Raw genomic sequence first — 27,962 nt, 5'->3', positions numbered from 1 at the left:
AGCAAAATTAAGGTGTATTAAGAATTTAGAGAAAAGAGAAAATCCTGAAAAAGACTTGCACTACGCAAGATTGTCAATAAAGATTTTTATTGATGAGAAATGAAAGAGAAATTGACAACAAGCAGCTAAAACTCAACAGCAAAAACGGACCAACTTTTTGCCAGTCATAAAACTCCGACTGGTCCAACACGTGGCTTTATTTGCGCCACAGTCCAATAAAGCACCACTTTATATATATATATAGATTCATATTTATATATAAGTATATATAAAGATCTATATATATATTTATAGAGTTTTCATATACACCTTCAGGCAACATTTATTCAAGGATTCTTGACAGAATCAACGTTTCTTGGGGTTCTTCTCATTTACAGGTAAACTGACTTTTGTGTTCTCGTCCCAACACAAGGCAACATTGTTTTTTTGTTTTGTTTTGTTTGTTTGTTTGTTTTGTTTTTCCTTTTATCCTTTTGACTTTCCGCTCAACTCGCCACGGTCGCCTCGTCGTTGAAAAAAGTACAAAAAGTGGCACAGAGAGGACGAGCGGTAAAAACGCAATAAAATTAAATTACGGCAAAAAAAAAGGAAAAATAAAATCCTCACCTTTTGTATAAAACAACAAAAACACGTTTTTGCCTTTTGAGGAAAAGAAGGGGGAGGGGTTGACTCCTAGGCAACCAAGCAGGAAAGTTAAAATAAAATAAAAATAAAAAGAATTCACGGCGACCGATGATGTCACAAGGAGGGCGGGGCCTTGGAGCTCAGTTTGGTCACCATGGCGACGGCGGCTTCCAGCGTCCTGCACAAGGCGTCCAGAGCGTCCTCCGGCCCCTCCCCCGCCACGCCCGGGGAGCTCGACGAACGGGGGGCCTCCTCCGGGAGGGGCGGAGCCTCGGCGTCGGCCGACCTCCGGCCCGCCTCTTCCGTCGTCTTGTCCTCTTTCTGGGGCGAGGCGGAGTCCGCGGGGGAGGGCTCGGCGGGCTCCGGGGGAGTGGGCGGGTCTTGCTCGGTGCCCGGGTCGATCAGGGAGGAGGAGTCGCGCGTCTCGGTGTCGGACGTGCTGGTGGGCGTCAGCGCCCCTGGCCGTTCCGGCTTGGACGAGTCGGCGCCGGCGGTCGGCGGGCAGAGAGCCGCCGCCGCCCCGTCGTCTTCGTCGTCGTTGTCGTCGTCGCTGCTGACGCGGCGCCGCTTCAGGGGAGTGGCGCCCTCCTCCTCCGAGCCTGCCGACGGCATCCGGTTAGCATGGAGTCGCGTCGTCGCGACCCTACTTCGTACCGTCATCGTGGCGCCGGTGCGTGTCCATCAGCGCGTCGCGTTGCTGCAGGCAAAGGCGACATCGGGCCGTCAGCTCGTGGAGGGCGGGGCCCAAGGCGGGGTCCAGGGCGGGGGGCGGCTGCACCGACAGCACCAAGGTCAAAGCCCGGAGGTCCTGGAAGAACCACACCGGGCGTGTCAAGGCGTTTCCGGCCCGCCGCGTGACCCTCGCGCGGTTTGGGGCACGTACGGCGTTGAGCAGGGCGGCGGTCTTGTTGAGTTGCGGCCAATCGGACGCCAGCTCGGGCCTCAGGCCGCCGTGCTCGCTCAAGACGCTCGCCACCAACACGCTGACCAGGCTGCAGCAGCTCACGCCTGACAACACCTGCACCTGAACACACGCGGGCGGCGTGACCGGAGACGCCTGACGGCGAGCGACCTTCCGCGAAGATTCGGGCAAAAACCCGACGGGAGACGAGCTCGCCAGCGTCCGTACCTTGTGCAGGAAGCAAGTAAGGAATGCGTAGGCGGCGTTGTTATTGAGGAAGCTCCTCTCGTCCATCAGGACGCACTTGATGTACTCGCCGAAGGCCGCGTCGTCGCACAGCAGCTTCACGCACGTCTTGGACAGAAGCGACTAAAACACGAATAATGGGGGGGGTTTCAGCCGGGGGAGGCGCCGGGGGCGTTCGACCGAGCGACGCACCTGCGACTGGCACAGTTCGGTCCACAGTTTGGGGAAAAGGGCGAGGTGCAGAGGAAGCCCTTCGTACGCCATCAGCACACCTAAGGAGACACGGCGAGGTGAGCCGCACGCCGTGGATCATCGCGAAGGCGGCGGTCGGGTGGCTGGCACGTACTCAGCTTGACCAGCGTGTCTGTGAACTTCTCGCAGTTGATGGCCACGCGGCACAGGAGGTGAATGAACTGCTGGTAGGACAAGAAGTAGTCCAGAAGCATGCGGTCGTACGCCTCGTCTTCGCCCTGTCAAGGACAAAACGTTACAACAAAATAGCGGCACCCACAGAAAAACAACAAGTGGGAACACGTCCACAGATGAATAGGAGACTAAATTCATGCTGCGTTTGTAGTCATGTGACAGAAAAATACACAACGGAGTTGACGTGACAGGTAGGGTCAGGGGTCGTGGACCTTCCTAACCTTCGTGCTTTCCACCATGGACGGCAGCAGACACATGTTGAGTTCCGGTCTGGGGGGACGAACGTTGCTCTTGGCTCCCATCAGTTTCGTGTTCTCCCGGCAGGGCAGGTACGGTCCCAGTGACACTAAGGGCACAGAATGGTTACCGTATTTTCTCGCATATTAGCTGCCTCCGCGTATGAGAATTTGACAAATTCTCTCGTATAAGCCGCCCCCTGATTCACAAATTTCACCTCCATATTCATGGTTTTAATAGGGGGTACAAATGTGTTACATTGAAGGGAAAATCTTAAGAAAAATCATCGCTCTTTCTGAGAAACTCTATAAATCGATTGCTGGATTCCGAAAGGGTGTTGCCTGCAGGTAGTAAAATTCAAAAAGGAAGTCTAGTGAGCACTACAACCAGGAAGTGTGTATGTAGCGGTCTGGTTTGTCATCCCTAGGTAAGATGGCGGTGCCCTAAGCGAGCAATGGCAGGCACAAGTGAGTTTTTTCACGTTTTATGCAAGATACGTTTTTTTCTCCTTGAATTTCATTCAAAGACGTCAAAATAAATGACCGCATTGTCTGGCGTTACGTCGTTTCGTGCATGTCAAGTCTAATTTGTGCGCATATAAGCCGTCCCCTGGATTCAGTCATCATTTTTTTTAGCCACAAATACGGCATATATGCGAGAAAATACGGTCATTTTCGTTTCATATGCCGTTTGCGGTCACGACTTCACATTTTTCAAAGTGTTTGAAAACCTGACTGTGAAATAATTCAGCCTTTCACGATGATCGTGACTCACTGGGTATGTTGCTGTGGTGGTACGTGAAGTGGTTGTGTTGCAGGAAGGGCACCAGCGTGTGCAGGAAGTCGTGCGGGCTCAGCAGAAGGAGTTCCTTCAGCACGTCTGCGGGAAGCAAGGAAACAAAAAAGACGATTAGCGGTTGGTTTTGTCCCGCGCGCCCTGGTGGTGGGCGTACCCAGGCAGCCGTTGCGGAGTTCGGGTGGGCTGTACGAGTTGAGCAGCGTGAGCAGCTTGTGGGCAAAGTCGATCCTCTCCTGCCACTGGATCAGAGCCTGCTTCACGTCTGCGAGGGAACAAAAAAAAACGCGAAGCCGTGAGTGACGACGTCCCCGTGGTGGTTGAGGCTCGCCCACCTTTGCGCTGCAGGTACGGCCGGGTGGCTTTGAGGACGGACAGGAAGATGGAAAGCAGCTCCACCAGGTCCCCGGTGACGTGGCAGGCGGTGGCCTCGTGGTACATCATGTGCAGCGTGTTGAACGACTGCGGGCGGACGGGCACAGCTCGTCAAGTGAGTGGTGTCGCCGAGGCCACGACGCGACTCGAGATGGCGTGCGTCTGTCTACCTCTGTCATTAGAACCAGCCCTCGGTTGAACACCACCAGTAGTCGGTCCTCGTCGTTCTCCAACAGGACCCTGAAGGCACTGAAATGACAAAACATACTCGACGTCAAAACGCAAGCTACGATTCGATGGGACACATTGAATGCTGTTTGTTACTAATTACTGATGTGGTTGAGGAATCCAAAAATTGATTGCAATTTTTCTATATAGTAACTAGAGTTTTCTTCACATGTTACTGAGTCACTACGTTGTTCCAGTCTTGGATTCCACATAAGTTTTTTTTTAATGGGTAGCCCGAGATAAATAGATAGAAATGGGCCACTGCTATCTATGTTCAGTCCTTTGAATAGTAGGATATTTGCTCAAATCTACAGAAGATAAAAGAAAAGAAAAAAAGATGGCCAAGATTTTGACTTTGTATTCTGAGTTTTCACAGAATTTTGAAAAAAGTTTCATTGTTCACTGATTAAAGGTTTTTCCTTCTCAAATCTACCCAAACAAAAGTGAAAAATATGGCGTGATTCAGAATCCTGACTTCTTTATATTAATTCTGATTTTAAAAGAAGAATTCTGAGAGGTCAGGACCTTAAGCAACTTTTTTTTCCGTTCCACAGCCCTAATGTTGTTTGTTCGAATAACTGAATCCAAATTCATTTGTGTTCAGCAATATTTTGGTCCGATACCCCAATCAAAAAAATCGAGTACTAAGTGACCTGATGAGGGTGGTCCAGCACGAGCGCCCGTCCAGACATCTCAGGTAGCAGCTGATGGTGGTCTTCTTGAACTGCTTGACGTCCTCCACTTCCTCTTCTCGCATGTCGGCTCGCTGCGCCACGAACAGCTGCATCAGGTTGAAGAGTTCCTCCACCGCCTGCAAGGGGCAAAGACGGCGCCGTTGACGCCGCTTCGGGTCCCACGTCGGACCGTTCAGAGCCCACGTACCCTGGGATACTGGCTGGCGTGCGGCGTCAGGTTCTTAAAAGCCCACTGGATGTTCTGGTGCGAGGCCAGCTGGCGCGTGAAGGCCGGCGACTGGTCGCAGCACATGCGCAGGATTCCGTAGTACGCGGGTAGCATGCTGCGGTTGAACAGAACCACCTCCTGGTCGTCGTGGTCGGCCAGGATGTAATTGAAGGCGATGTTCTTGGTCACGGCCGGATTCTGCACCACCAGCCGCACGTTCTCGCTGCAGTCCACGCACACGCTGTACCAGAAGGACAGCAGCGCCTGCTTGTTGTGGTTGGTGGCGATGGCCGGCTCCGACAGTTTGGGCTGCCGTGAAGACAGTCAGTCGCGTGCGTCAACAAACTAATAGCGGCATTCGTTCAAAAATTAAGAGAAAGAAGCTCATCTTTTCCTAGTTGTACCTGGAAGAGGTTCCACAGGTCCATGAAGTAGAGTGAGAACATGAGCTTCTCGGTCTTGGAGATCAGGCAGTAGGTCATGAAGCTGAAGTATTGCACCAGCTTGGTGGTGCCGTGCACGCTGGCATCCACGTAGAGCTTGGCCCGGCCCAGCAGGCCCAGCAAGAGGTTGTAGACCTGGTGCAAGACCGCCGTGGTGTCGGGCGATAGCGGCAGCTCGCGGGTGGGCAGGTGGAGGGAGCGCGTGGAACGGAACATCTGACGGAAGGAGTTGCTGGGGATCAACGACACCAGGAGGTAGGCCGCCGCTGAGCCCCGTGAGGGAGAGAAAAAAAATTATGGATCAAAAGTCAAATTTTTCTGGAGCTAGCATTTGAAAAAGGTCATCCTGACGTACAGGTGCGCACGCGAGGGTAGTTGTGGCCCAGAAGGAAGCGCTCCACCCAGTTCTCCATGTTCTGCAGAACCCAGCTGTGGGCCAGCTTGTTCCGAGGAGTCTGCACCGCCAGCCAGTCCAGACACTGAGACGGGCTGTACTCGATAACCTGTAAAATCATAATTCAAATTAAGATTTTAGATGTATATTATATTTCCTGATTTTCCTCTCTTTTAAATCAATAATAGCAATTTTTATCATTTTTTGGCGTGTGTTTTAGTTCAAAAAGCATTTTGTAAAATCAAAAATAAATATGTAAAAGGTTCTCTGTTTTCCACTTTAATATTGAACATAATAAAAAAATATTTTGTGTCCTTTGAAATGAAAAACAAAATGATTAAAAGATGTTTTTCCTTCCTGAGATATTTTTTTTTTAAAAAGCTCAGATAAACGTTGTTTTAGATCTCTAAAAAACGGAATATTTAGGGCTTTTAAACCATTTCTTTTAATCCACTTTTTTTTAAATATCTAAATATTATATCTAAAATGGTCCGACCCACATTAAAATCGAGTTGACATAAAGGCGGCCCACAAACCAACCCGAATTTGACAACCTTGTTTCAAATGGTGGAAAAGTTTCAATGTGCCACTGGGGAATTTGGTAAAGGAAACCTTTATGTGCAAATATTTTTACGATGAGAAATGCGTTTTCATGTCTAAAGTTGGAATCTTGAGTTGGTAAGTTGCATTTACCTCCCAGATCCTCTGCAAGATGTAAGAAGCAAAAGAAGGCATCCCTGGGGGGCCGCCTGCAAACTCCATCAGCATGGTGAGCAGCTTGAAGAAAGGATTAGAAGCCTAACAAAAAATAAAATAAAAATATTTAAAAGAATATTCTAGGTTGGTTTCAGCCTTCACGCTAAGGACGTTAGCATGACGGCAACATGTGGTGCAAAAAGACTCACATCAGGTGTCAGCTTGGCGATGGAGGTGAACAGCATGGACACAATCTACACACAAAAAGGCAAGAGTCAGCAGGTGGAAGGAAGTCCCCAAAAAATAAGGCGGCAACATCGAGCGACGTACGTGTTCGGCCAGGCGGTTGTTGTAGCGACAGAGGCTAAAGATGAGGTTGCACGTCTGCCGGATATTGATGCCGTCTCGGATGTGCTGGAAGAGGAAGGGGAAACCTTTCCCGCCTGTCAGTGCCGCCATGTCACTCTGGGACAACGTCAGGTGTCTGGGACAGACAAGACGTAATGGCAACGACCCTCATTTGAAAAACGGTCGCAAAAATACTAATTACCAATTTCTTAACCCTTTAATAATGGAGTAAAAAAATACACCAAGAAATCCTAACTATGCGCACCTCTCCGAGCGTGATTGCTCCACCAGGAGGGCGATGAGGGCGATCATCTTCTCCAGAGCGGCCGGACGATATTTCTCCTCGGCCAGGGACAGGATGTCCTCCTCCTCGTCTTCCTCTTCGCCCTCTTCCTCTGAAAGAACCTCCACTTGGGGCTGCCCGCAAAAAATTGAAATTCACGTCACCTCGTTTGTCCGCTTTCTGTCGGAATAAGTGTCTTCTCTTCAACTCACATTCTCCGGTCCTTTGGTTCCCATGTAGAAGTGCACCATAATGGAGATGGCTTGCAGCGACAGCAGAAATTGACTCTGGAAAGGGGGGAAAAATAGACAATGCAGCCAACTTTTAGCAGCTGAGAGTCTCCAGGCTGGCTTTTCCCCCCGACTGACCTCCTCTTCTCCCATCTTGGCGAACTCGTAGAGGAAGGCAAAGTACTCCGTGAGATGTTTGCTGTGAGGCTTGACGCCGTGCTCCATAATGGACAGCAGCGTCTTCACGAAGCGGGTCACGCAGGAGCGGCTGCCGATGTCCTCCACCGAGCCGTCCATGTCGTCAGAACTGCGGGAGGAGAACATCATTGAGTTCACGACGTTGAAAGCGGGCCAAAAAAAAACGATCAGCCATCTTAGCCTGGAGTCAAGCTAATTAAGGATTCAAGTCGAAACTGAGCAGGTTTACAAATAGAAACATAATAGCTCATCCAGTCTAGAGGTCCTCTAGTCAAAATTCAAATAAAAAAGACTGAGAAAACAAAACCCCTAACTGGAGAGCAAAGAGCCACTGCACCCACGCGCGCCGCCATCTTGGATCAGTTATTTGTGAAAACTGATCTAATCTTTAAGGTAAAACTGATTATATACAGTCTAAAAGTCAAAACGAATTTAGTCCACAGAAGACTTCAATTGTCTTTTCTTTAAAAAATAAAAATAAAAAATCTACTTGGAATAGTTTACCTAATGATATGATCCACTTTATTGGCCCTCCCATCCCCATGACTTTGTAGGCATGCTCTTCCTCATAATTTGCAGACGAGAATTTTGCTACAATTTCTGGGCTTTCTTTTTAAAACACGGTAACCTCAGTAAGTGACACCCAATAACAGTAGTGAAAAAAATAAAGAAAAGGAACACACCCATCTTCCATGCCTGGCTGCAGGTACAGGTGAGCATGGACTGGTCGCAGCCTCTGAATGACGTGGATGCACAACCTCTGGAACATCTGACCACAAGACAGCACTTAGCAGATGCGTTGGCGACAACGACGCCAATACTACCCACCCCCCGAAAAAGATACCTGTCTGACAATCTGATTGGGACACTTGATGAGGATCTGCATGGGCCACCAGTTGTCATCTGCCATCCTGTCCAAAAACCACTGACGGGAGAAGTCCGCTTCATCACGTTGGTGTTCGCCACAAATTTCGAATGCATTCAGACTCACCTCGCAGGCCGCCTGGCTATTGTTGAACTGTTTGGTGAGGAGTTCAATCCACTGCAGCATGGTGGGCTGTTGACCCACCAAAAATTCATTTGAATACTAGAGTCCTAAGTCCAAATTCACAAAGAATAAGCAAGGGAGAAACATGAGCTGACCTTTTCCTTGGAATGGATGAAGGTCTCCAGGACGAACGACGTACTGAGCTACAATGGGACACGGAAAATCAACGTCAAAGACACGACGTTCACGTCTTGGAGGAAAAGAGTGACCCGAGCGGGTTACCTTGGCTGTCATGAGGGAGATGGCTTTGGGGTCGGGGAGCGTGCTGGGGATGCTGCTGCACAGATGCCACATGAAGCTGCAGTGCAAAAACAACCCATTAGAATTTGGACACACGGCAAAACAAACGTTGTCCTTAGGCCGCTGGTGAAACCGACCCAAAGTAGGTGTGCTCAAATATGTTCTTGTCCTGGAGGAACTGCATGTTGTCGTGCCAGATCCACTTCAAAACACACACAAACATGTTTAGAGATCCGCTTAGCAAGACTGCGAAACACGAGAGGTTGTGAACGCTACCTCCAGCAGATCTGGAGAAACATCAAAGGTGAAATCCTTGGCGTTGTCCTCCTGAAGCTCGACGCGTTTGTAGAACAACATGTAAGCGCTGTGCGTCTGAAGAAAAGAAGAAGAAAAAATGGAACGCGTCATCTTCAACATGGAATGCAGCGCAAAAACCGTGGAATGGATTTTAAACGAATGGGTCTTCACCTTCTCGAAGGAGAAGTCCATGAACTTGTCAGTAACTGAGTCATACGTTTTGGTCTAGAAGACAGGAAAAGAATTAAAAAAATGCTCAATTGGGGGCCATCACTGCACATCCAACATGGCGGAAAGACTGGCGTTTCGCTCTTACCGTCATCTCGCCGCCGAAGCACTCGGATGCCAGCTGGGCTGAATCGAAGGGCTTCACCTCGGCGTCGTTAAACAAGTACCTGCGCGGAGGCCATTTTGAAACAGACGTGTACTCGTGGGAGTGTGTGCGCACGTGTGTGTCCTCACCACTTGTTGTTCTTGTACGCATGAGGGTTGACAATATCTCGTATGAAGCTGTAATAATGTCCTCCGTCCGCAGTGCCCGTGTGCACCGTCACACCGATGAGGTCATATTCCGAACTTTCCGATTCCTTGGACTCACCTTGGAAAGCAAAAGTAGAAAAATCACTTTATGATAGGACATTGTCAAAAACATTTTACACAACGGTGTCTTTTTTCTATAACGTGTTGTGAAACGTAGCGGATTGTATTAAATGTGTGAATAATATAACATGACATTTACTGAAGATCTTTGACAGATTGTGTAGGTCATTTTTAGCAAATATCAGAACACGATCCAAGACATTTTTTTAAATAAGTCCCATAACTATTACTACCATCACCATTATCTTGTGGCCCAAATATATTGTGATATAAAATGTGTGGAATATATTTGATTAATAATGACGCACCCTCTCTGCGCTCTCCTTTAGCCATGAGGAAGTGTTCGGTGTAGGGAGTCATGTCGAGACGCAGCGGGAATGAAAAGTGTGTGTTGACTTTCTCCTTCATCATGGTGACCATGTTGAAGGTGTAGCGCATGGTGTTGAAGCTCAAGATGCCGGGCAGCTTCTTAAAACAAGCCCTGTGTCACACGGAAATTCACAAAACACACCCATTTCCATGTAAAAACAGTTTCCACGCAATTAGGTGGCCAAAACCAACCCTTATCTGGCATCTGAGGTGAGCGAACTGACCTTTTCTCTGCGCGCACCTTCTTGCCACAGTGCGAGCACGTGTACATGTTGTCGCCTTCCAGCGTGTCTTTGATGGTCACCTCGTCCAGGGACTCCTGAGCAAGCATTACAAGAGGAAAGTCATTTTTTTTAAGTTACAGGCACCAACAAATCTAGATTCTTTCCACCGGGATGAACTTTAACAAATGGCGCCGGCGCACTCACGTAGATGTTTTTCATGTCAGCCACTTGACACCGAACGGTGTAGAATTCCTCGACAGTCTGACTCACGTGGTCGCAATCCTGCCGTAGCGCAAAAGGAGCGTCAATCATTTATTGTTAACAGCGAAATATTTGTAAACTGTGGTTGAACTGACCAGCGAAACCACATTGTTGGTGATGACGCCGCCAAAAAGAGTCTTCACCGTGTTCTTCTGTGAGAACATTTGGAGGAAAAAACCTGAAGTGTTGAAATAGATAGACGAGGCGACAAAGTGGAAAGAGCGAATTACCAGCTCGTGCGACATCTCCTCGATCTTGGTGATGAGGTCCGTAAAGAACTCGGTCATGTCCTTTTGCTCGCCCGTGTTGAGCGGTTGCTTGTCCATGGTGTACGTTTTACAGAAGGGCCGAGGGTTGTATGCTTTCCTCTCGCTCTCCTGCAGTAAAGATTTCTGATATCACCTTCCTTCCGGATGCTATTTTTTAGAGCTTTCAAAACGGGAACTGTGTTGAACCTTACCATTAGGTATGTAAACATCTTCTGCAGCTCCAGTAGCGTCGTCTTGTGTTTGATATCCTCGGCGTACTGCGCACAAATACGCAGACACGTGAAGAAAATTTCATTGGAAACAATAAGAACGAGGAGGAGGAGGCTGACATTGGCAGTGAAGATGGCTTGGCGGGCCTCAGGGATCATGTAGAGTTGTTGGATGGTAGAGGCCAGGTAGCAGGTGGCACCCAGGTTGGTCAGGCCCACAAAGCGACACTCGGCGCGAACGTCGTCATGAGGCCAGTAGTCCCACTTGTATGGAGCGTGCGAGGCTGCAAGTGAAGGGAAGCTTGTTAGACCGAAACGTAATAAGATCACGTTTTTTGAAGGGTCAGATAGTTGTGTATCATAGAATTGACTGAGTACAAATTGTTGTGGTTAAAACAAGACAAATCTAATTTTAGTGGGAAATTTTAAAAAAAGGAAATTGAAATTTTGAGGGCAGGGGAAATCCATCAAAATCAAAAGTGGGGAAAAGTAAGGATCTGTCAAAGACACTAAAAAGAGTTTTTTGGGGTGAAAATTGTGATTTTTTTGGGGGGGGGAAGAATGTAAGAATTTTTTTGGTGTGATTTTTTTTTTAAATCAAATTAAAAAATCAGGTGTAAAAAAATATATATTAAAAAAAAATCTGAAAATGATTGTAACTCATAGGCGTCCAAGTGAGGGTGTAGACAGCAAATGAGTGGGAAAAAAAATCCTCGAGACAATGCACTCTCACCCTGCATGTGCTGCGACATGACCCAATTATGCAGCAGGCGGTAGTTGTCGGCCGAGCCCTTGACCGTCTCCACAAGGAGGTCGTATGCGGCGGCGCGGGCGGCGTGCGACTTGCACTTGGGCTGCGCCCGGTCGGCCAGGCTGGGCAGCAGGAACAGCAGGTTGTGGACGTCGCGCAGGAAATCCTGGCCCTCGCGTGAAAACTTGAACGGCGGCTTGTGCTTGAGGACGCTGGTGGCCAAACGTAGCAAACCAGTCAGGCCATCGTCCTCGATGCTGCCGTCCTGCTGGTCCAACATCTCGCGGCTGGATATAAATAATGTGCAAATTTCAATTAGTTTTTGACTTTTTAGATGTGTATTGGTCTTGAAACAACCATATAGGTCGATATCTGATCTTTTTGTAGAAAAAAAATGTAGGGGAAAAAAACATTTTGAGCGTGCGCCCACCCACCTTCGTATGCAGTCCGCCAGGTGTCGCGCCAGGGCGTCCAGGTCCAGTAAGGTGGTCTGCACCGAGCCCGCCAGCGACAAAGAGGGAGAGACCTGACATGAGTTCAAACACACCGAAAAAGCTAGCCAGCAAAAACTGTCACCAGGTGTTAAAGTGGCTGTGGGTGTTTTTCAGTTCAATGTGAAGATAAAATCAAATTTAAAAAATCAAGAAATAACACCCCAGAAAAAACCCTCCACATATACATTGGAAACCTCTCACATGGTTTATGTTACACACAGCAAAACAGTCAAAAGGCAGAAAAAAATTATTAAAAGGATTCTGGGAGAAAAATAATTGTTATATACATTGAGCATCCATCTTTATGCGAGTAAAAATTAAAATCAGTTCTCACCTGAGTGGCATCTTTGACATGGATGTTGTCGATGAGCTTACACAGTAGCCAAAAGTATTCTTTGCAACCACTTTTTAGGAGAGGCTCCTCCTCATAGTCTTCCATCTAAAAAAATTCACAATCACTTGTAACATTTTAAGTATTCATTTTTAGACTTTTTAGAAGAAAATGTCCTCCAATTCTGTAATGAAACACATAAAGGCTGGTTGTAGAAAAACCTGTGTGCACATACCCTGAGCGGTTTGACAGCTTGTGCGTCGGGCAGGAACTTAAGCAGCGTTGAGGCAGCTAGCAGCAGGAACGATCTGTTGATGGACTCTCCGCCCTCCAGGCCCGACAGCGAGAGCTTGTAGAGGCCATTGCATGCCTCGTGTCGCACAGCCGGCTTCAAATTAATTAAATATAACAATGGTTAAAAAAATAACTGTGACCTTTGACCCTGTTTTCCTCATATCAACTACCCTCCAAATTTGAATCGAGTGGGTTACGCTGGAATCAGCAAATCCAAAATTTCTATTCCAAGTCTGCTAGAAAGTCAAATCTAAAATGTCAATATTTGCGTTTTAGTCTATTGAGAAATGACATGGCCGACTCTCACTCACCTCTGGCACCAGCAAGGTGAGTTTCCTGAGCCAGTCGTGCAGACGTTCGCTGTCGGCCAGGCTGGACTTGACAGACGAGGCGCAGTGGGCCCAGCTCACCAGCAGCCACATGGAGTAGTGGGTCACTGGGCGGACAAAGACACACTGTTCGTCATTGACCCAAAACATTTACCAATGTAACTAACTACAGTCCTATGAATCCCAAATGACCCAACATTATTGGTTCCCTTTATACCAGCATATTGTAGCGAAAGAAAGCTATCATCATATAGCAAAATTTAGCCTTGCTCACCTTCATGTCGAGACCTGTGATCTGACTGGGCTTTCAGAATTCTGTGGGGAAAAAAATACAGTTATAAAAAGAGACCAATGCATTACAGTATATAATCAAGAAGTTAAAGTTCCAATTTAAGATATTTAAATAATCAAAAATGCCCCCAAAACTAGAATGAATGGCACATGATTTATCTCAAAATGGTCATTTTAAGAGTTTTAAATTAAAGTATTAATATTTTGTATTTTTAGGTAGTCTCCAACTTTTGTTTTTTTCACTCAGCACTGATTTGAACACATTGACACATACTAAAATTGACAGAACTTCTATTTCTTCTTTAAATATTTGAATATATCTTAAATGCTAAATCTTTGATTTGGTGTTCTTAGCTATTACTTGGTATATCCATTGCCCCTAGCTATTGGGCTGATTGGAACAAACCTATGAGCCAGGTTGTCGTAGGTGTATGCCACGTTAATGAGACGTTCAATCAGGTTGGTTCCCTGGACCAAGCTGAGGAACACCTGACAGGAGGAAAAAGGAGAGATAAGAAACGTGCACGCACGTTATTTCTCCACGTATTTTAGCTACCTCGGTGAGCCTGGGGATGTGGAGACTTTTCCCGTGGTCCACGGCGGACTTGCGAGACTTCCCCGGCCAGGCCCGCTTGCGCTGGGCGTCGGCCAGGCCGGACCAGGAGAAGACGTCGTTGTAAGCCAGGTCCAGGTCGGCGGGGTCCACGGCAAACTGGCAAATGAGCTTCAGCAGGCAGGCTAGGCAGTCCAAAAGCCACTGAACACACCATACAGAAAACTCATTTGTACACTCCCAAAGTATGGAGACGTGACGTGTCACATAAGAAGAAGAAGAAGGAAAAAAAATAAAGACTTGTTGGTAGTAGTAGCTCACCACAGTCCAGGATTCCTGGTCTTTGGGCTCCAGGATGCCCGAATTGAAGATCTCCAGCAGCAGCTGTAGACCTCCGGATGAGACAAACTGGACGAGTCAAAAGAAAAGATAAGTGGAATGAGTTGAACAAAAAGAATACAGAAGAAAAAGGGGGGAGAAAGAAATGAGGGTTCAGCAAGAAGAATGCAAAGACAGAACAACAAATTGAAAAGTTAAGAATCCCACATTTTCAGTCATTTCCCGTTTGTGCGCCATCTACCTTGCCACTCCATGAGTTTTTGCTGTTCTCAATCTGGTCCTCGCTGGAGTCATCAGAGTCTGGGTACAGGTCGCTATAGCTTCCCTACGCACAGAGAATCACAGATAAAGTCAGTCACACACTAAGCAATAGGTATCGTGAATCTTTCGAAAGCCCTTATATTGGAATCGGCTAGGAAATAGAATGAACAAAGATATCTGCTTTTTGAACTCTTCACTCAAATGCGTGCATCTCTCACCGTAGACTCTCTATGAATGCGTCGGTTTGGTTTCCCCAGCGATTCGATGATCTCAAGAGCATAGAGCAGCTTGTGGGCACTTTTGATCCTCAACAACTCCTTCCAGCAAAGACCTTCATTCTGAAAACGAAAACGCAGGTGCGTCTCACAGATCGGCCGTGGTAAACAGAAAGGTGGGGAGGCGTGGTATAGCCGGAATTGCTAGCCCCTGACCGTATTGTCGTCCGAGATGTTCTGAAAGGCCTGCAGCATCTTGGGACACGTGGGCAGCAGCATGAGAAGCTCCCAAACGCGGCGAGAGAGGTTCTCGGCGTGGAGGTGCAGTTCCTCGCAGCGGGCCATCTACATTCACGCAGAAAAAAAGGTACGATAATTATCCCTGCTGTCTTTATGTGGAGGATCAGCTCATTTTTACAAACGGACGGTGTCAGCCTTTATGGAGCTCAACGCGACCAACCTCGGGACTGTCGCTGAGGTTTTCCGCGGAGGGACTGGGCGCCTTGAAGCAGGCCAGCATCTCCAGTAGGTCGAAGAGCGTGGTGAGGTGAGGCTCCTGTAGCAGCAGCAGCATGGGGATGTGCTCCTTCTGCGGGGGAGGCAAGCACGATGCAGGCAGCTGCACGCCTTCGCCCTTCCGCTCGCGACGAGGAGCCCCCAGAGACACAAACACCATCTGAAGATTCAGGTGAAATAGAGGAGCCCTTAGTTCGCAGCTAGTTTGAATTATATTTGCCAACCGTGTACAAAACTGAAGCTTTTCACAGTATTCCAATTTTTGGGAGCTTGTGGTTTAATGGGCTAAAAAATGTAATTATAATGGCTCAATATTTAATATTATGATTTTTGGGTAGTAGTGTATACATATTTGATATAGGCTACACGTTACCTGCATGTCCTTGAAGCCCAAGTCGTGAAGTGTTTTCTCATCGTAGTCGGTGGTCAATTCATGGCCTGATGAGATCATCCGAACGGGTCCCATGAGACCCCCTGAAAATCAGATAACCAGACGTTACCCCCCCAAAAATTAACTGGAAGCAATTGCACTCGGAAATTTTGCTTCATTTTGTAGTAGTAGTGGGGCAGGAGAAAGAGTTGACACACACAAATTAAAAGGTGACAGATTAGATGTTGCTATTTGCATGGATGCCAATTCATTATGTAGATTTCTAAAAAGGGAAATATTGTTTTTGTAAGATGACACCGATGTGGATTCATTATACGTTATTGTGAAGGCAAACGGTGTTGCCTAATAATCAAATATAAAGATTGTAATTTCTCTGGGGTCACATGTATACATTTTGAGAAAGGGGAAAAAGAAATTTAAACTAGGTTATATGAGTACATGCACTTTTTTCCCCCGAACCTGCAAATTCTGCCGACTGTCGGCTGCTCTGGCCAAACTCCTGCAGCTGCGCCTGCTGGTTCATTTGCTCCTTCTGCAGGTTTTCGTACCAGTGGGTCACCTCGGCGCGTAGGTCGGCCACTTGGTCGCTGGGATACATCTCGATGGTCATCTGCTTTTCAATAGAACACTGTTTCAGCATCATTTCAAGGCTGAAATGATCAATTTCATCTATAGGTGGTAAAACGAACTGATTGGACCTTGTCTGGCAGACCGGCGGGCTGACAGACGATCCGGAGGGGCAACGACTGTTTGTCACTGAGCGCCTTGAGGTGGCTGCTGATTCCCGTGCCCTCGATCTGCCACTGGCGCAGGTGGTAGGCAAACCTGAGTGAGGGATAAAGCAGGCGGGATGCGAGATGCGGCCTTGTTCTCCAGAGTTCACCGGGATTACCTGCAGCGAAAGGCCTCCAGGTGCGTCTTGAGCATGAGGAGGCCTCTTTCGATGCTGGTCAAGCCCAACTGGGCTTCCTTCTCCAGATTGGCCGATGCCATCAGCAGACTCTCCATACACTTGCAAATGAACTCCTGTTCTTTCTCCAAACCAGTCTTACCCACTGAACACATACACAATAAACACTATGAACCAAGATTTGGGCAGGATCAGTTTATTTTGGGCCCGAAATTGATTTTGAAGGAATTTCCGGGATGCTTCTCATTTCTTTGTCAGTTCCTGCTGATTTGGGGGCATTTTTCTGTTGTTTTTGGGGCATTTTAAGGTTCTTTGTGAACACATTGGCTGCCATTGTAGGGGCTGTTTTGATGGGCCGGACGTTTGACACCCCTTTGGTTTTCCTTAAGAAAAACTGACAGCCCTCTGGCCCATAATGCAAAGTTGGGAAGCGGACACCCTGTTGGCAATTTGATTACTAACTAGAGTACAAAGTGGCTGGCCACTGACCGTTGATGTAATAAGAGTTGATGTACTGGATGGCGGCACGGCTGATGTCGGCAGACTGAGCACGGAGGGCGATGCCCCATAGCTGGTCCATCCCGCACAGCTAAATGCAAACAAGCAAAAAAAAAAGACATAAGCGGTCATTTGTTGGCTTGGAAGGCAAAAAAAAACAGCACACACCTCGCTGCTAGCAGCATTGTCCAGTGTACTAGTAGCCAGCCGGGCCAGGTTGCAAAGGTGCTGGAATAGGTTGAGGCCCGTCATGCTGATGGTTTCAGGTTTCAACTGAGGCATCTAGACAAATACGAGCACAAACGTGGCACGAGTCAGAAAAACGCTACAAGACCATCGTGTGCATTCTAAATATTTTCAAAGCAGCGTGTGACTCACTCGCACACCAAATGTTGCCTTTTCTACTCTACTGGCATTGTGTGGAACATCTGCAATTACCTTCTCCAGGAAGAGGTGCTTGTATGTCTCAATGCCCATGGCGTGCTGGTCCTTGCTCCGCACCTGATTGAGAAACCAGTGCAGGGCATCGTCATAGCACTCGACGTCCTCCACCAGGCAGTGCCACAGAATGTCCACCTGTTCCAGGCTCAGTCCTGAACGCCACGATAAAAACAACAACCATTCGTTTCATTGGAAATACATGCCCGAGTCATAATGCCGTGTCAGACGACCTTGAGTGTCACGCCGTGTTTTGAGGGCGTCTAGAGAGACCGTGAAATGTGGGGAGAAGGAAAACCGCTTTCAGACATAAATACCACAAAATTGCAGTGTGGTTTGGCCTGGAATTGACTTGGATTACGGCTTTAATGTTGAATTTTGAGTCAGATCTTATGCAACTCGGCTATAGATGAGCCAAGGTCATGACACTTTTACAACCAAGTGGATGGCTATGTATGCAAGTGGAAGGTCTTACTGAAGTGGTCTGGTGATCCCAACGTGGAGAAGATACAAGTAAGGAACTGCAGCCGCACCTGAACTTCCGCACTGTGACTGTACCTAAAAACGACGAGCATTCCGTTTACTTGGTCGGAATAACTTTTGGAAAAACCGACTCGGCTGTCTTGAAAATAACACTCACAGGGCAAACTTGTGGCGGTGCTGTCGGACCTCCTGGATGTAGTGCTGAAGGTTGTCGAAGAAGAGCTTCATCATGTGCAGTTCCTTCTCAGCCCACCTGACATTTCAATAAAACATTAATAAAAATTGAGGTTGTTTTTTCAAAGTATGTTCAGTAATGTAAACCTTTGCTGTTTAAACAAGCGCAACATCTCACATTACCAGCGTGCTTAAATACAGGAATATGAAGAAGAGCTTTAGTTAAATACCGATTGAGTTAAAATTTACCGTATTTCCGATAACATTACATGAGGCTTAAAAAAAAAAAAAAGGATGAATTTCCCTTGGGGACGGTCTGACAATTCAAATGGTTACCCACATAGTGACCCAGTGGGTGTCATAGCTGGAGCCAAACTGCTGGAAAGTGCCAAAGAGCTTGGGAAGGAGTCTCAAGGAGACCACAACAGACCTGGGGGGCACCGAAAGTATTGGTAAAAAAAAAACGAAACATTTCCGTTTGCTTGTGTTTTCCGGACGGGTTCGCACCGGTGGTGCGCCAGGTTGTCCAGGCAGCCCTCAATAAATCGCATGCGGATCTGTCGGTCAGTGAACCAGCACACCAGAGAGCACAGCAGCTTTTCTGCTTCGGTGATCAGGCCCTCGGACAGGTGGACCTGAAACACAAGAGAAAATAAATACGCCAACTGAAACAATACTCAAATTAATTTGTCTCCAAACGTATATGTTGCGGTGCAAACTGAGGTAAAAGGAGTTAAAAATGGTGGCATACAGCGTCATTGTCCTGCACCAGGTCCCACAGCAACGTGTTTCCATTCTTGCAAACGTTGTCCAGGTTGACGTCAGTCACCGCGTGGCCGGCCGAATACTGATGCTTGTGCACGGCTGGACCTGAACAACAATGCAAAAGGACGATCTCACAAAAACAGTTGATGCCCAACAATGACTAGCTTTGCAGCAGAAAATGATCCCATTTCAATTAGTCTGAAGATTTGATTTAGGATCTTCATGACTTTACAGTATTTCCTCCATGTTGGGTATGATTTCTTTCTCGGTGTCCAGGTTTTCCATTGACTTTCATCCACCCACCTTGCACCATGTGCTCATGGTAGATGGACGCCAGGTTGGGGAGATGCTGCTGCAAGTGCGAGCTGAGTTCAGCGTGCGAATTGATCTGGGCCAGTTCCTCCTCACAACCCGACTCCTCGCCGTCAAAGTCGGCCATGTTTTTCTCCGACTTAGCGCTGACCTGCGAGCTGCTGCAGCTCACGTCGTCGGCACTCAGCATGTCCTCCACCGTGGGCCTGTGTGCACGCCAAGAGTAATAGTAAGAGTAATATTTCACCATCATCATGATGGCATTATGTTTTTTTCATCTTTAATAAGTATTACATTTTAAATTTTGGCATAAGGCACAATTTGAAGGAAAAAAACAGTATTGCCCAGTAAAATCACATTCAATTTTCTTTCCTAAAAACATTCAGCTCCATGTGCAGCGTCATGGATACCCATTTTTCCATGCACATCAAGGTTTATAAGCCTGGCGGGCAAATTCTTGTCTGTTTCATTAACGCACAAGCCAAAAACTCTATTTACCCGCGATTTGAAACAATTTTGGAAATTTCAGACTAAAGAGGTCATGTAATTTTGACAGCATTCTCCCGTTTTTTCACAGAAAAGGGAAAAAAGCGAGTCCGAGAATTGGCCGTGACGAGGACTTACCCTTCGTGGTGGTGATGATGGTGGTGATGATGATGATGGTGATGGTGGTGGTGGTGGCGGTGATGCTGGGGTCCAATGAAGCGGCGGCAATTGAAGATCTCGCCGCTCATGGCCTCGCCCAGGAAGTCAGCAGGCCGCGCCACGCAGGGAGGTTCCTGGGGCCTCGCCTGACACGGGCTGATGTCGGGGGCCTGAGGGGGGTGCGCGGACGAGGACGCCACACACGTGTCCATCATCCTCATGCGACTTTCCAGGGAGGACGACGCGGCGGCGGCGGCAGCCATGATGGCGGACGTCTCCGGGCTGTAGGGGAGAACCTTGGGTTTGGTACCCTCGCTCAGAGCTTCACCCGCCTTCCTCTTCCGCGACTCGGCTTGCTCCCGAGGCGCCCTCTGTTGGAGGGGAGAGGTTTCAGTCAGTCACATGACTTGAATACAGTCAGACTGTAATGCTAATTTCAGGAATTTAGACGAGCGTAGTTGACTTGTTACTATTCAGTTTGTACCTCTGCTTTCGGCGACCTGCTATCAGCGGGCGCCTCTTCTTCCTCTTCCTCTCCGTCATCATCGTCGTCATCTTCCTCCTCCTCGTCTTCCTCGTCGTCGTCGTCTTCCTCCTCCTCGTCCTCTTCCTCCTCTTCCTTCAGGGCTTCGCTGTCGGCCATGTCGTCCGAGTGGACGTCGCTGGCGGGGCTGCCGGCCGATCGGCTGGCCCGGCTGGAGGCGGCTTCGTTGCTGGAGGCGTCGCTGTGGCCGCTGGTGCTGCCCGGCCCGCTGCTGCCTTCCTCGGCGCTGTTGGCCGTCTCGTCAGAGCTGCCCTGCATCGATTCCTGACATCAAACATCACGTCATAAGCTTTAGGATGCGATCACGTGACTCTATTTGACATTGTGCGTACACAGCAGTTAAAAAAGCTTCATTATTAATTAAGAATGTAATTTTGTCAAACCTGCCATCTACCTATGCGGATATCACGTTTTGAGTCATGCAACTCACATATACCGTATTTTCTCGCATTGTCTGATAAATAGTATTTACAAAAAGGGGAGGCATTCATTTCTATTTTGAGGTAATCATCTCTATAATGACTATATTATAACCTCAGTGTCCGAAAGCCTCTGCTGTCCACGCTTGCTTCCCGTCATTATCTGCTCGTCGATGTCGCTGCTGGCGCTGTGCTGCGTGTCACTGCTGTCCGGGCTGGCAGCCGGGGAGCCTGAACCCAACACGATGGCAACGTTAACGCCACAGTGTTTTTCAGTGACCTTCACGAGCATTCCCAATCATCATAAGACTGACCCTTCTTGTTGCCCATGGCCATGTTGGTGTTGAGAAGCGAGGCGAAGGAGCTCTGCTTGGACAGCTGGGCTTTGGCGGCCAGGGCGTTATTCCACAGGGCCTTGATGAGCATGGAGGCCAAATAGAGCGTCTGCAAAGTCACGACAACCCCAGTAAGCTTACTCGTCGCGTGATTAGGGACAACAGAGGTCTCAAGAACTGTTAAGTACAAGCAACCTTCTGGAGGAGAACTCATTGCAGAGCCTTTGTATTTCAAGAAATGGACCAATACCTGCTCGGTGTGCGCGCTAGGGTGTAGACCCGAGACCAAATTGAGAACGTGCCGGAGGGGCACTGGATCCAAGTTCTTGATGAGGGAAGGGAAAAGGTCATGGATGTAACGGCTGCAGTGCTTCAGCTGGGACGGGAAGTAAAAAGGATATTCGTCAAAGATGGAAGAGTTTTCACACTTTTGACATTTGTGCCTGCCAACTGTCAATCGCACCACGTTCAAAACGGAAATTGCCTTTGGCAGTGATGCTTTTGGAATGCACCCTGACTGGACTATGAAATGAGGCGCAAGGTGAGCGACTGCAGGGTTTTTACCTGAGCTGCAGCCCAGATGCAATCCACGTGCTGCGTGCTGAGTCGGCCCTCGGCGGCCAGGAAGTTAAGGATCACTTGGCACTGTTTAATGATCTGAAGAAAAACAGGAAAAGACACAATGTGGACGGTGAGGAACCTTCAACCAGGATTATTTGCCTTTTTAATTCTCATTAACGCCATGTTTGGCCACTAGCTAAACATTAGCTAAATGCTGGTGATATATAAACAACACAGAGAGTCAATCCGAGATTACGCTTTACAAGAAAAGCTTCTTACCTCAATGTGCAAATTGGGTCCAAAAAGGTGTTCTACAACATTGTTTTGGATCAACCAGTCGGCCAGATCCTTGGCTATGGATCTAAAATGCGGAAAGACAACTTGGTCAAAACTGACACACAAGTCAGTCTGCCAACACTAACTTACGTTTCTGTGTCAGACACCAGAGACTCGTTGTTACACACGTCGTTAAAAGTGTGCAGCTGGTTCTGAAAGTGACAAATGGTTTTTTTTCTTCCCCAAAACCACACAATCTTTGCACAGAATGCGTGAAATGTCACTGTACGTTATGCGAGCTGACTCACCGTTATCTGGCTGAGTCCGGCCAGCCGCATGGTTAGCGTGGGCGACATAAAGTACTTAAAAGCGAGGTCCAGGCTCTCCTTGTCGAAACAAAGTGCGCTGTCCAGAGGCTCCTTCACCGTGCTCCACATCAGGTCGGCCATGTTCCGCGCCGTACTTTGACGCAGCTCCTGGTCGGAAAGCCTGCAGAGGTACCTGGAGACCACAAAATTCTTCAAACGTATGCACGCTGGACAGACAAGTACCGTATTTTCCCACCTATAGGGTGCACTTAAGTCAAAAACTTTCTCCAAAATGCCCAATCCGATGCTAGCATGCATGCTAATGTGTGTGTCATGCTAGCACAACCATTGCAGCGCCTCCTTTGAAACGAAGTGCTTTTTGTATTGACAAAAAACTTAAAATACACCCGAAACTTTCAGGCGGTGCGTTCTATAGGTATGAAAATACGGTTAGTAGAGGTACCAGTGTACATCTATGCCAGACATCCCGAGTTCCCCAGAAGTTTCAGAAGACTCCCCGATATTGATAGTGACTCCGTGATGCCCCGTAATCAGATAAAATATCCTGGATTTTGCCACTGTGTGAAGGAGTGTTTTGTTCTTTTGTTTTTTTGGGGCAGCACAAGTGAGAGCACGCTGGCAAAATAGTAACTTGCCGCGGCTTTGTGTGCGTTGACTAGTTAACTTAGCCAATAAGGGAGTCTATTTTTGTTTTGTTTTGATAGTCGATAAACATCTGCTTGAAAATTTGGAACGTAGAATGTCTGCTTCTCGCAATACATATTTATGATTCATGTTTATCAATCTTTGCCTGCTGAATATCTCTACCCGGGTCAAACCAGGATAGAGTTGCTGGTGGCTAAGAACCGGTCGCTATGGTGATAGTAGTGCTACCTAGCAACAACGGTACATTGTGCTGGAATGTAGAGCAATCGGGCACACGGATTGGATTGGATTAAAAAAAAAAAGTATGATGTGAAAGGGTTTTTGTAAGATAGGTCGATTCGGAAGACGGCATCAACTCACCGTATGACGTAAGAGCGAAAAGGGATGATGTGTTGCATGACGGCAGGAATGTGAAGCCATATTCGGATCTGAAGGCCACACCAAAACAAATCAAATCAGAACTCGGATGCACGGCGTTCTGTTCCTGGATCGGGGGGAGGCGCTTGTCCTCACGTTGGACACGATGGTGATGAAGGCGTGCGCGATGGGGAAAGGGAGGCTGTCTGGCGTAGCGGCCTGGAAACATTCCTTCATCAAAGACAGGCCGTGCTTGCTGCAGAAGAGACAAACGTAGCGCAAAAGGTGCAAAGGAACCTCCACGTCCTGAAAACATAAAGTCAACATTTTAATGAAGTGTACGCATAGGTGTGGAAAGGCAAAGGCTGACTGCTTAGAGACCACAATACGTAAAGGTTAATCAGCATCCATCATAATGCCCAAATTCCATTTGCAAGAATGTGTTTCATTTGCTGTCACTAATTGGACAGAAAAGGCATAACAACGTAATTGTGGTGTAGAAATTGGAATTGAGTCAAAATAAAATAAAATCAACTAAAAGACATCAATATTGCAGTTTTCTGTTAAAGTTTTGTCTTACATTCATGTCACAGTAGGAGCCGAGAATGCTGCTTTCATGGCCAGATATGTCCTGAAAAATCAAGTCACTTTGTTAGTCACATAGTTTATGAGTACACAGTATATAAATGTGAAAATAATAATAATAATAATAATTAGGCCCATGCCCAATTGTGGCCTGCAATACTCAAAACATAATTTCCACATATGTGTGTTTACCTCAATGGTGGGGTGCGTGTTGTGTTTGTAAGCAGTGTAGAGCGGGAACTGGATCTGGAAGATCTTTGCGGCGCATAGTAGCAGCTTCTCTCGCTCCTCGGTACTCCACGAGCTGAATGCGTCGTAGGAGCCTTCGGACCCATCGCTGCTGCCGTCGCCGTCGCCCTCCCCCTCACCCTCCTGTTCACTGGGCCCTGCTTGGGTCTGGGTTTCAGCCTGATTCCGATTCCGGTCGTGATCCGGAGACAGGCCGTCCTCTTCTGCCGAGTCCCGCTCCACGTTGACGGGCTCGTCCTCTCCCGGTGAACTCGGACGGAAAGGGGCTTCGCGAGCGGCCTGTTCTTCGTCATGGTGTTGGGAGTCGGCGGCTGTGGCGGCGGCGGCCGCCGCCGGGGCAACCCCCTCGGAATGACCGCGGCGGTGGAGTCGGCACAGACGGTCCCGGAGGCCACTGATCTGTCCGACCACCAGATTGATGAGCGCATACACCAACTGGTTGAAGATCTCCAGGTGCTTGTAGTCCTTGAAGCAGCACAAACATTGTCTACGACGAAAACAGTGACATGTCAGGTCACATGGTAACAAGCATTAGCCACAAACACATTTCTGTAAAATCTTCTGAATTTCAACGTGTAAACAGTAAATATTCGAGGGATGGATCAAGAAGATAAATTCTTATCAAAAATCAAAAATGAGAAAAACCATGGTCAAAAACACAAATAAAGTTGCGTATTTCCGCACTATAAGGCGCATCTTCAATGCATGTAATCTCACCTCTGCGTCCATGAGCTGATGTGAGCCAACACTCGCAGCGCGTGTTCCTTCTTCAGCTGGAAGCCGCCCTCGCTGCCGTCTGCGTCGGAAACTGAGGACCGGGCACAACGCCGCTATTACACCACAACAACAGCAAAGTAGAACTCACGCTGGCCGTGACATGTCATTGTTGTAATTACACTGTTGCGTATGACAGGAGCACATCTTCAATATTAACATCTCCACTAAGGTCCAATACAAGGTCATATTCACATCACTCAAATAGATGATGTACTTTATTCACATACGGGTGTCATTTTGTTAACTAGGACAAATATCAAATTTGTGGGGGGGATAGTTGGGGTTAAAGGTTTCAAGTCAGGGTTTTGTCTCTGTCGGCCGCTGCAGCAGCGGGCTTGGGTTCAAAGGTCGCTACACAACATATGGACCCCGTAAAACACAAACACACAGCTGACAATGACAACAGAGCAGCACAAAATAATAATTAACAATATGTAATGTAATGACTTAGCACAACCCAAAACAACTGCAATAGTGCTGTTATTACTCAAAATGAAACAGAGGGCTAAAAATGTGTCGTTTCATTCATTAGTGGTCTGTTTTCCCACCAAATCGCGATTTATTTTTAAGAATGTGTGCCTTTCCCATGCTAGCGGGTGTTTTTTGATATGTCCACAAGTGGACAATGAGGACAATGGACACTGTGGACAATGAGCCACATTGAAACATGACAATACACAGCCAGTTATCCACATGGGGCTTGCGGAGGGTGATAGAGCATATCCCAGTCAATTATAGGCCAGGCACACACTTAATTGGTGGCCAGCCAATCACAGGGCAGAAGGAGATGGACAACCATACACCCTCACACTCATACCAAGGAGCAATTTAATGTTTTGGGAAAAATGTGATGTCCACCGGGTGTCTTTGTATGGTTTCGTGGTTTAAAATCACTAAATGACTCGAGCCTATAAAGGGTTCAACGCAACCAGAACGGCCTGTTTAGCATCTGAATGCTAACCTTAGCTTTTGCCCACTTGCCCTCACTTAATGTTCGCTCAAGCTGAGAAGCGTTAAAAAACTATATTCTACAGAAATTCTCAAATTAAACTCAGTATTGACATACCTCCATGTTATATGTCAACGACGAAACCAAATAATTTGGCCAACAAATACGACCAGGAGCTATGTTAGCTGCTATTAGCATTCACCGTGGGGATTGGACCACATTTCCACAACAACAGAGATCCGCGTTCCAAAAAAGGTGTTCAGTCCACACATGAAAGCGGTGTGGTTGTCCTTTAGGGCAATGATTGGTCGCCTCTCGCAGCCAAAACAAAGGAACTGACAAACAACAAAATAAGCAAACCCCAGTAGCCTGTCGAGCTAACTTTGCCTAGCTCGACTTTCAACATTGTGACAACATTAAATAACCAACCATCTGACTGGGGACATGTTTTTCCCACTTTAGAAGACTACGTTTGCTTTGACTGCTTAACAATGAACTCAGACCACAATCGATCTGTCTAACAATTAAGGTCGACAAAACAAGACTTTAGCACGCAAGCTAGCGTCGAGTATCCAGCGTTGAAAAACAAGCCACTACTGGGGAGAATAATTGAAACTAACAACAATCAAATAGTTCCACTCTTAACCCAATAAGACAGGAAATGTCACACTAAGAAACATTTAAGATGTGTAAACATTAGTTAATAAAATAGCAGAGATGTCACATCATCTATTCTGCTATCTATCATCACTTCAGAGACTGTCGAGGAATACTTCAAATAAAAGCGGCATATCTTTTACCCTGTTAATTTGAACCTTTAATCCTCATATCCAATGATGTCATTATTATGTCAACATGGAACTATATCGCGCTGTGTTCATCTGTAGTATTAAGGTATTTCTTTGCTTACTGTGATTTCGACAGTCATGTCAGACTGGAAATGGCTATTCATTCTCAATTCCCTTACCAAAATGAATGAAAGGTTCAAAAACTAAATCGAGGGAAGTGACCCCCAAACAAAAGAAAGATGCTTAGGCTGACAAACACATCAAACAAAGTAGCTAACTCCGCTAGCTTGTGCGGAGGGAGCTACTTTCACTGTCCCTGCAATCTCAACATTTTAAAGACAATTTTAACGACATTCGTGCGTGCTTATAGGGAATACAACGACACACAAAAACAGAAAAGAAATGTTGCTAATTTTACTTTCTGTCTCGTATTTGTGTTTTGAAAGACAGACTACAGACAAGTCACAACAAGGCCCCGAGCTGTCTGACCAAATGTGATAAATGATACGCCAATGGACTGGACGCCGACTATCCGTTGAATAAAATGCACGGAAATAGGGAGGAAAAAAAAGACAAAAGTTGAACGAAGCTAACATGGCTAGTTTGTGTTTGTATGTGTTACTATGCATAGCAGGTTGCTCTCCTTACTTTCGTTCAGAACCTCCACCAGCTCGGCGCAGTTTTCACACATCGTTCGCGCAGAGGACGGCCCTGGTGCTCCGCGTCAAACCATCGCTCCAGACCGGCCAAGGCGGTGGTAGTGGTGGGCTTGATTTCCAGACTGCTGTCGCCGCCTCGTAGGCTCCAATTATGAAGCCGAATGCGAAGAAGGGGCCCTTTCTCGCTCGCTCGCGAAGGCTACAGATGTCGGTAGGCCGGCCGGGGCTCCGGGCTTGTAGTCGGCGGCGGCGAGGAGGTAACGGTCAACGTTTGCATCCGAGCGGCGGACAAGGACAACCGGCGAGCGGCCGAGGGAGGCCGACGGAGGCCGAGTCACTTTGCAGGCGGCTGGACGTTAGTTGGTAGCATAGACACGGCCGCCATGTTTAAAAAAAATAGAGGAGGGAGGGCCAGGGGATGATGGTTGACGCAGCGTGCGCTCCTCTTCGGCCTTTTCGGCTTTTTCCGGCCAAATCTCGTGCGAGCCACTTCGGCTTCGAAAATTTGCGAGATTTGACGTCAGTTTACGGAAGGAAGTGGAACAGCTGCATCACCGGAGATATCGTGTACGAGATAGAAGATGCGCGCTGGGAGTCAACTGGACGGAGGCTCGTTAATTGTCGGCCATCTTGCGTCGGGGCTGTTTGATGAGAA

At 47.6% G+C, this 27,962-nt stretch overlaps 1 protein-coding gene across 2 annotated transcripts; it reads right to left on the bottom strand.

The window, feature by feature from the left end:
- Window positions 1-70: 70 nt before the first annotated feature.
- Window positions 71-27,857, bottom strand: usp34 (ubiquitin specific peptidase 34). Of its 2 annotated transcripts, none has more exons than XM_077604615.1 (79): window positions 27,297-27,857; window positions 24,852-24,942; window positions 24,078-24,621; window positions 23,881-23,931; window positions 23,457-23,606; window positions 23,304-23,371; window positions 22,278-22,470; window positions 22,120-22,181; window positions 21,973-22,054; window positions 21,697-21,789; window positions 21,383-21,508; window positions 21,112-21,241; window positions 20,913-21,028; window positions 20,319-20,642; window positions 19,814-20,205; window positions 19,181-19,395; window positions 18,864-18,982; window positions 18,620-18,747; window positions 18,453-18,542; window positions 18,096-18,191; window positions 17,931-18,013; window positions 17,456-17,610; window positions 17,186-17,299; window positions 17,009-17,108; window positions 16,502-16,664; window positions 16,308-16,434; window positions 16,069-16,219; window positions 15,592-15,692; window positions 15,163-15,378; window positions 14,919-15,047; window positions 14,706-14,825; window positions 14,468-14,551; window positions 14,209-14,295; window positions 13,891-14,091; window positions 13,741-13,823; window positions 13,318-13,358; window positions 13,026-13,150; window positions 12,656-12,808; window positions 12,424-12,528; window positions 12,030-12,121; window positions 11,578-11,882; window positions 10,965-11,128; window positions 10,827-10,892; window positions 10,597-10,743; window positions 10,462-10,518; window positions 10,310-10,387; window positions 10,106-10,200; window positions 9,821-9,993; window positions 9,375-9,510; window positions 9,229-9,307; window positions 9,084-9,137; window positions 8,892-8,987; window positions 8,753-8,817; window positions 8,598-8,673; window positions 8,471-8,518; window positions 8,319-8,384; window positions 8,172-8,252; window positions 8,011-8,096; window positions 7,268-7,436; window positions 7,112-7,186; window positions 6,882-7,033; window positions 6,599-6,752; window positions 6,478-6,522; window positions 6,266-6,370; window positions 5,534-5,681; window positions 5,140-5,444; window positions 4,715-5,044; window positions 4,486-4,643; window positions 3,775-3,853; window positions 3,565-3,691; window positions 3,387-3,494; window positions 3,209-3,313; window positions 2,419-2,543; window positions 2,118-2,241; window positions 1,964-2,043; window positions 1,754-1,894; window positions 1,508-1,648; window positions 1,279-1,432; window positions 71-1,223 (listed from the first exon to the last, which is right to left on the bottom strand). In XM_077604615.1, exons 1-79 carry the CDS (start codon window positions 27,337-27,339, stop codon window positions 739-741), a joined length of 10,725 nt encoding a protein of 3,574 aa, XP_077460741.1. In that variant the 5' UTR covers window positions 27,340-27,857; the 3' UTR covers window positions 71-738. The 2 variants fall into 2 exon arrangements, with proteins under 2 accessions (XP_077460741.1, XP_077460742.1); XM_077604616.1 differs by having other exon boundaries at window positions 12,030-12,085.
- Window positions 27,858-27,962: the final 105 nt, after the last annotated feature.

The sequence above is a fragment of the Stigmatopora argus genome, chromosome 7 (genome assembly GCF_051989625.1).
Source record: "Stigmatopora argus isolate UIUO_Sarg chromosome 7, RoL_Sarg_1.0, whole genome shotgun sequence".
Classification (NCBI taxonomy): Eukaryota; Metazoa; Chordata; class Actinopteri; order Syngnathiformes; family Syngnathidae; genus Stigmatopora; species Stigmatopora argus.
The sequence above is the reverse complement of the archived record's forward strand: the minus strand, read 5'-3'. Positions and strand labels throughout refer to the sequence as shown.

Coding starts and splice junctions, on each gene's coding strand:
- usp34 (XM_077604615.1), bottom strand. CDS start 27,339: ATGTGTGAAAACTGCGCCGAGCTGGTGGAGGTTCTGAACGAAA. Junction 3,692..3,774: donor GGCTGGTTCTAATGACAGAG/GTAGACAGACGC, acceptor GTCCGCCCGCAG/TCGTTCAACACGCTGCACAT. Junction 3,495..3,564: donor GCCGTACCTGCAGCGCAAAG/GTGGGCGAGCCT, acceptor GTTCCCTCGCAG/ACGTGAAGCAGGCTCTGATC.